The sequence below is a fragment of the Miniopterus natalensis genome, chromosome 13, assembly GCF_054644295.1.
Source record: "Miniopterus natalensis isolate mMinNat1 chromosome 13, mMinNat1.hap1, whole genome shotgun sequence".
In the NCBI taxonomy this organism is placed as follows: domain Eukaryota; kingdom Metazoa; phylum Chordata; class Mammalia; order Chiroptera; family Miniopteridae; genus Miniopterus; species Miniopterus natalensis.
This window is the reverse complement of record NC_142093.1, coordinates 41,211,912-41,220,063: the sequence shown is the minus strand read 5'-3', so window position 1 is coordinate 41,220,063 and position 8,152 is coordinate 41,211,912. Positions and strand designations below refer to the sequence as shown.

At 40.5% G+C, this 8,152-nt stretch overlaps 1 protein-coding gene across 1 annotated transcript; it reads left to right on the top strand.

Moving 5' to 3' along the window:
- Positions 1-937: 937 nt before the first annotated feature.
- On the top strand, positions 938-7,287 carry TPRKB (TP53RK binding protein). The gene is made up of 5 exons (XM_016202518.2): positions 938-956; positions 3,567-3,726; positions 4,630-4,752; positions 6,099-6,275; positions 7,041-7,287. The coding sequence occupies exons 2-5, from the start codon at positions 3,586-3,588 to the stop codon at positions 7,125-7,127; spliced, it is 528 nt and encodes a 175-aa protein (XP_016058004.1). The 5' UTR covers positions 938-956; positions 3,567-3,585; the 3' UTR covers positions 7,128-7,287.
- The last annotated feature ends 865 nt before the right edge of the window (positions 7,288-8,152 follow it).

Genomic DNA, 8,152 nt, shown 5'->3' with positions numbered 1-8,152 from the left:
TATATGTCTTAGAGCCTTTGAATTCTCTTTGTTGCCTGGAATGCTGCTCTCCAGTCACTGTTCAAATGGCCCTTTTGGTGAGATACTTCTTAAACATCTGATTTAAAAGAGGCATTCCCCCCTTTTCTCTATTTTCTCTCCATAGCACATATCCATAGGACAGCTATATTTGTTGTTTACCTGTCTTCCAGTGTAAAGGATAGTATTGAACAAGATGAGCCCCAACCATAAAGAACATGGAAAATACAGCCTGTTTTTGTTGTGTGTTTTTTACCTCCTCTCTTGGAGGCTGATACATTCAGGGATGACAAACCAAATTTCTGAGCCTGGTAGATGAAGTTGATTTCATTAATGTAGTCACAATCTCTTCTTACCCAAAGCAAACCTCCCAGCGTGGTCCCCTTTAGGAGATCCTCCCTAAATGATCGTATTGAGACCAGGAAGGAAACTGAGTCCCGCAAGGAAACTGAGTCCCGCTTGCTCCCAAAAAGCACTGCTGAATCTCCGACCAGCGGAGACAAATGTAGAGCTCATCTTGGCCAATGCCTTTGAACAGAAGGAAAGTGAGGACGTCTCGTCCAAAGCTCAACAAGGGTTAGGGGACAAGGCTGAAACTTGCACCCACACCTCAGCTTCCGACCCACGGATCGTTTCAGGCCCCTCACCGGAAGCGACCGACGGAGCCTCGGCTCTCCTTCGCGTCCGCGACAAGCCTTAAGCTGAGGGAAAAGGATCTGCGGGAGGAAGAGGTGAAGCCCGGAACCTTTCTCCCGCGGGGATCGGAAAGAAGCTGCGGACTCGGGGAGGGCGGAACTGGGCTCCGCTGAGGCCGCGCTTCCGGAAGTTGAGGGTTTTGTTTCGAGGGGAAGGTCTTCTGGGACGGACGGCGGCGGTGGCGTGAATCCTCCGAGCGCTGGAGTGGGCCGGGCAGCTGGAAGCGGGCGGGCTGGCGGCGGGTGAGCGGGAGGGTCCGTGCCGGGCTTCTGACACCCGATCTTTTTGAGATGACGCCTGGGGCTCCCTCCACCCGGGTTTATCAAACTCCTCCCGAGGCCAGGCCCTGGGGGTGCAGCACGGAAGTGATAGGCTCGGCCTCCAAGGAGTGTTCAGCCTAGGATGCTGACGCTGCCGCTTCTCTGAAGCTGTGACGAGGCTGAGAGGAGCTCGCGCAGCAGGGACCCAGCCCCGGGGCCCTGGGCGCTCTGGTAACTGCACTGGCAACTGGGAGTGAAGAGAGGGACGAATTGAGTCAGGGGCACGCCCTGCCCAGAGGGCAGAGGGGGGAGAAAGCTGGGAGACTTGACGCTGCGAAGGCCGTTGGGGCTGCTGCGTGGTCTGGGAGGGGAGCGCTGGGAAGCAGCGGGGGAGGAAGGGCCCAGGTCTTAGAATCTGGACCGCCTTGACCTGAAGTTGGGGCCTGTCACAAGAGCAGCGGAAGGACAAGATTTGGTTTACATTTTGAAAGGATCACTTTGCGGGTAGAGGTTGGATTTGTGAGGCGACCATCCCTAGGAGGCCATAGCTGTAGAAGAGAAATGTTGGTCTAGGTTGGTGGCAGCGGGTATGGGAGAGAAGTGGACTGGCCAAAGTGATATTTAAGAGGTAAAGTTGGCCCTGGTCGGGTGACTCAGTTGAGTGGAGGGTACTCCGGTGCACCAAAAGGTGGTGGGTTCGTCTCCTGTCAGGGCACATACCCAGGTTGGGGGTTCGTTCTCCCCGTCTGGGCCCGTGCAGGAGGCTAGAACCTATGGATGTTTCTCTCACATGCTTCTCTCTCTCTCTCTCTCTCTCTCTCTCTCTCTCTCTCTCTCTCTCTCTCTCTCTCTCTCTCTCTCTCTCTCTCTCTGTCTTTCTCCCTCCCTCTCTCCCTCTCTCCCTCTCTCCCTCTCTCCCTCTCTCCCTCTCTCCCTCTCTCCCTTCCCTTCTTGTCTAAAACTCAATAAACATCCTTGGGTGAGGATTTTTAAAAAAGAGGTAAAATTGCCAAGACTTTATGCATTAGACATGAGATTTAAGTGATATGATTCTAAGTTTCTGGCCTAAGTGAGTGAATTATATAAAACAAAACTATTTTGATGTGTGCTGGGGGTTCCTTTTCCCTAGTTTAAAAACTAAAACCACAAAAAAGGTTTTTTCCTCCATGATTATAAGTACTCAGTATGTTTTGTGTACTCTGTAGAAAACTGAGGACATACACAAAAATTTTTTATACAGGACAGTAAAAAATTACCTATGATCTGACTACCAAGATGGCCATATTTTAGTGTGCTTCCTTCATGTTTTTGTTTGCTGCCCGCACCTTTTTTTATAATTGGGAATATATTTGTTATATCTTTCTGTATCTACTTTTTCTCCATTGAACATTATCATGACAATAAACATTGAACCGGTATGTGTGAGAACATTATTTACAGATTTTTTTTTTCTGATTGTAACAGAAAAAGTCAGCTATAATTCCATCAAGTCAGAGATAACTTTTTGGTGTATTTTCCTTTAAATTTTTTTTGTTTGTTCCTGTGTGTCTGTGTACCTTTTAAAAATCCCCTCGATTTATACACTAAATTTTATGTTTTGTTTTCCAATCAGATATTTTTATTTAATGTTATTTATTGTTATTTTCACACATCTTTAACTACTCTTCAAGACTACAGTTTTTAATGATTTTTTAGTCACAACCAGTCCTCTCTTACTAGCTAATAGGTTTTCAACTTTTTACTGTTCGAATGAGAGGGACACCTTATTACATAAATTCTCAGATTTCTAATTTATTCCTTGAGAAAGAGTTCTAGAAATGGAACCTACCAGATAGAAAGATGAAGTGAACCTATCGAATTGCCTCATCCAAATATTTCATTAACACTTTGATTGAAATTGTTTTAAAGATCAAATTTTTGCAATGCTTTGTTTTTCCGTCTAAGGTTATAGTTATGTCTCTCTAGTTATTCAAGTTGTCTCTTATGTGTTTTTTATGTCTATATATACTTTGTCCTTTATCCTTGTTAAACTATGCCTAAGAAACATATGCCTTTGTTTAATCAGAGGGCACATTTATTTAATAAATGATTAAATTCCATGTGTGAAATGACTCTCTTTGAATTGTGTCATACTTTTTTTCTAAAATTATTTCTTCCTTATTATGTGTGTCTAGGTTCTGCTAAAATACAGATAAAATGGTGAGATCAGAAAGTTAAAAAACTGAGCAGAAGTGAAGTTTTGTTAATACTATAAGTAACCTGTGGTCTAAAGAATTCCGTATATTCTGTTCCTAGTTGTCTGTTGGGGAAGCTGCCCCTCAGCCATGCATCTGAGCTTGCCTCATTTCCACAACCAGGGGATTGGGCAGGAACCTAGATCTTTTCTCAAGTAAAGGAAGCTACAAAAAGCTCAGCAGAGTTAGGGAGATAACATCTTACGAGGATGCCAAATGTGCTTTTGGGATGGATTTTTCTAGTTTAACAGTTTTATTAAAGCTATTTTAATTTATTTGTTAGCGAAGATGTTTGTTATGAATTATAATGGTAACCTTTAAACAGAAGTTTTTTGGTCTTTTTGGTTTTATGCAATAGAATCCTGCTTATCTATGAAATGCAGTCAACACATCAGCTGGACCTATTTCCCGAATGCACGGTGACCCTTCTGTTATTTAAAGATGTAAAAAATGCTGGAGACTTGAGAAAAAAGGCCATGGAAGGTACCATTGATGGTTCATTAATAAACCCTACAGTGGTGAGTACAAATGAGAATGCGTGAGATATACGGGGCATTTAAGAATACATTAACTTTTCATGATGTTATAGGTTAGCCTAAAATTGTCTTCAAAGTTCTTGTCCAAGGTGTGGAATGGAGTCAGATTTGGACAACCTTGAATTTAACAGTGAGTAAAAGCTGAAGTTTCAGGCCCTGTACTACGAGATAGGAAAGGTGTGCTCTGGCTTCCTAATGGCAGATTTCTGGATCTCCATTTCTCATCTGAACTAGAAAAATCTCTGCAAAGGAGGCATTGCATAGTGCTGACGAGCACATACTGTGGAATCCTGTTGCCAGGACTTAATCCCAACTCTGCCAATTATTAGGACTTTGCACAAATGGTAGCCAACCTTTATATAGTGTTTACTCTGTTCCTGGCATTGTTCTAAGTGCTTTCCATGTACTAACTTCACAGCAACTCTATGAAGTAAGTACTATGATTACCTACATCTAACAGATAAAACACTAAGGAATTTGCCTGAGTTCCCTCCTTGGTAAGTGACAGAGCTGGCATTCAAACCCAGAGATTTGCTGCCTTCATTTCCTCCTTCTGGCCCGTGAATAAGAATACTGATTCTTAGGGCAGTTTTAAGAATTAGACAAAATAATACAAGTATAAAATGTTTAGAATATGACCTTTCCCATGATATTAGCCCTTGACAAATGTTGTTTTTAAATTTTTTACTATTTAAGTTTTTTGCAGCTTTAAGATTCTATGATAATTCTGAACACCCAGGTCCTTGAGATAGCAATTTTGAAAATATAGTCCGTAAGAACTGTAATGAAGTAAAACAACCTGACCTTGGACTTACCATGGGATAGGACCTGCATCTTCAGAGTACTCCAGACTCTGTGTGTAATTCTTTTTGTTCTCTTTGGTAGATCGTCGATCCATTTCAGATACTTGTGGCAGCAAATAAAGCAGTTCACCTCTACAGACTGGGAAAAATGAAGACAAGAACTCTGTCTACTGAAATTATTTTCAACCTGTCCCCAAATAACAATGTAATTAATATGGCTTTTACTTATTTTACTTCTGTTGACCTTGTCATGATAACATGTGTGTGTTCCCCACTGTTGAGTTAGAGGCTAGATTTCTGTAAGTCTGTTGTTAGTAACAAACCAAAATAATAGTGAAGAGAGGTATGGACAGAGAGTTGAGGTTTAGCACTGCCTCTTACTAGAAAAATAAGCTTTGAACTCACTTCACTTCTAAGGAAATGAAAGTTTTGCTAAATTAAGTGACAGTAGTTTTATCTATATAGGGTCAGGAAGATCCCTCTAAGCGATATCTAAATCTAAGTGATAAAACAGTAGGCGTGGATGTTTGTGTGTCATTGTACACATCTTTTATTCTCCCTGTAAACCCCTTGAGGATAGAACCCATGTCTTTTCCATATACCAGAAGCCTGCAGGTACCTAGAACAGCCCTTAACACAAGCTTATTCCCACACTCAGTGCATAGGAAGAGTTTGTGGTTTGAGAAACTGATATTAGCCAAAGTTATTGAGCTAAAGACATGCCACATGTGGCACATAACAAAAAATACTGAAATTTTGCTGATGAGGTTTTAGTATTACTACTACTATTAATAACACAACCAGTACTAATACCATCAAAAGAAAATTTAGGAAACCTGTGGTATGGTTTAAAATGCAGATGTTTGAGATATTTATAAAATGTATGGTAATAGAATTCCCCAGTGCCTGGAGGGAAAAATTACCAGATAATTATTGTTTCTTTGAGATCATTTGAAATCAAGAAACTATTCAATAAACATCTGTTGAGTTTGTCTCTTTTCCAATGACAGTTCTAGGAACAAAAGAAACAAATATGTTCCTGAGGAAGGCAGATGAACAAGACAGAAGTTCAAATGCCCTAAGATAAATGACACAATGGGAATAATGATTCACATCTGGGGGAACAGCAAAGAACAGTTTATTCTGTATGGAGGAGGTGCAGTGGGGAGTGACATTTGATAGCACTTTGAAGGATGTGGGCACTCCAGGCAGAGAACAAAGTGTGAACACAGGCAAAGAAGTATGAAATGATAGGATTTCCAAACGGTCCAGCCTGGCTGGAGGCAGGATGCATGGCTGAGCGTCACTGCGGCCGGAAGAAGGGTGGTTTGTGTGCCCCGCCAAGAAGTCTGAGCTTGATTCCACTGGATGAGGCGCACCTTTGAGCAGAGAGTACGGTAGAGGCAGAACTGGTAGGGAAGGGGTTACTGAAGGTAAAAACTAGTCAGAGAGAACCCTCAGAATATGAAAGTGACCTGAGCAGGGAAGAAAGCAGGTGGGGAGATGCTTCAGATCTAGAAACCAGTTTTATTTTCCTTTTTCCCCCCTCAGATTTCAGAGGCTTTGAAAAAATTCGGTATTTCAGCAAATGACACTTCAATTCTAATTGTTTACATTGAAGATGGAGAAAAACAAATAGATCAAGAAGACCTAATATCTCAGGTAGAAGGTCATCAAGTTTCTCTGAAAAACCTTCCTGAAATAACACATATTACAGAAGTCAAAAAGGTTCGTAAGTACACATTTGTAGAATGCGAGAGGTGAGGAGTGGTACCAGGGCTGTTTGCCGTTGCTCACCTGTGCTGCTGTGTTTCTGAACCTGTTTCTAGTCCTCACCCGAGGATATATTTATTGATTTATTTATTTTTTAATTTTTTTCTTTTTTTTAGTAAGGGGGGAGAGAGAGAGAAACATCAATGTGAGAAACATTGATCAGTTACCCCCTGAATGCACCCCTAACCAGGGATCGAACCCGCAACCTTTTTGGTGCATGGGACAACGCTCCAACCAACTGAGCCACTTGGCCGGGGCATTTGTTTGAACTTTTAAGAAAGGTTAATATAATTAAAAATTACTTGAAAAGTAATTCTAGATGCAAAGAATTGGAAGATGCAGGTTTATGTAAAATATAATTAGAAACTTAGTTGATAAAAGCATTCTCTAATTAAGAAAAAATAGATAACTTTAAATGGTAAGCTTACATAGTATATTTGTAATATAAAATAAATAAATTTAGTGTGAAGCTAGTACCTAGATGTATTCTTTTAAAACTAGTACAAATTTGGTTTCTATGTTTAGTGCAATTTAAAAGGCACTTTTGACATAAGTGATGAATTGCTGTCTACTTTGCATATTTTAATCGCGTTTTTGTAATTTCATACCATTATCCCAATAATTGAATGATAAATGATTTTACTTACTCATATTTATATTATAAAAGTTAGTAGTGCGGAGTTATATTAGTATGTTATAATTTGTCTTTTATTTTTATAGATATATAAACTATCTTCACAAGAAGAAAGTATTGGGACATTATTGGATGCTGTCATTTGTAGAATGTCAACAAAAGATGTTTTGTGAGCCCAGCCAGCATGGCTCAGCAGTTGAGCATCGACCTACGATCCAGGAGATGGAGGTTCAGTTCCCAGTCAGGGCACATGCCCGGGTTACAGGCTCAGTCTCCAGCAAGGGGGTGTGCAGGAGGCAGCCGATCCATGACTCTGTCTCATCATTGACATTTCTCTCTCTCTCTCCCTCTCCCTTCCTTTCTCTGAAATCAATAAAATGTATATTTAAAATATATATATACATTTAAAAAAGATGTTTTGTGAAATGATAGAAATAGTAAACATTTTCAACATTTATAAAAAAAATTGGTTTTCCTTTTTTGATTATAAAATTTATATATGTTCATTATAGAAAAACACAATGGTATAACAAAGGGAGGGAACCTTCTAATCCTACCTGTTAATATTTTAAAAGATAATCACTATTAGTATTATTTGTTATTTTCTTCCAATCTCCTATTTCCATTCAAATATATATTTTTTTATATAATTGGAATAGTAATTACAAACATTTCCTGGATGTCTACAGAGTACTAGGTTTTGCCTTAGTGATTTTACATGCACTAGCTTTTTTTTAAAGTCTTTATTGTTGAGAGTATTACAGGTGTCCCATTTTCCCCCCTAGTTGACCCCCTCCACTTCGCTCCCACCCCCTCCCCAGGCCTTCACCCCGTTTATTGACTGTGTCTATGGGTTATGCATATATTATGCACTAGCTCTTATCCCTGCCCTTACCCTGGATACTCCAGCACCACCCTTCCAAAACCTCCTGGTTCTGTTTTACACATGAGAATTTAGTTCATTCTCGTAGCACTTTATGGGATAGATGCTGTTATTACCCCCATTTTACACATGGCCACTAAAAGATCATGGTAACTTGCCCAAGGTCTTACCGCTTGTGTAAAATCATGGTTTATAAATGGTTTGGGATTTTTTTTCTCACTTTATGTTTTGATTGTGTCAGTCAAGGTAGACTAGGTCAGGGGTCAGCAGACCTTTCTGTGAAGGGCCAGACAGTAAATATTTACGGCCTGTGGT

Excerpts from the sequence above, each read along its gene's own strand:
- TPRKB (XM_016202518.2), top strand. The coding sequence starts at position 3,586 with ATGCAGTCAACACATCAGCTGGACCTATTTCCCGAATGCACGGTGACC. Across the intron at positions 3,727-4,629 it reads CATTAATAAACCCTACAGTG|ATCGTCGATCCATTTCAGAT; the intron begins GTGAGTACAAAT and ends TCTCTTTGGTAG. Across the intron at positions 4,753-6,098 it reads ACCTGTCCCCAAATAACAAT|ATTTCAGAGGCTTTGAAAAA; the intron begins GTAATTAATATG and ends TTCCCCCCTCAG.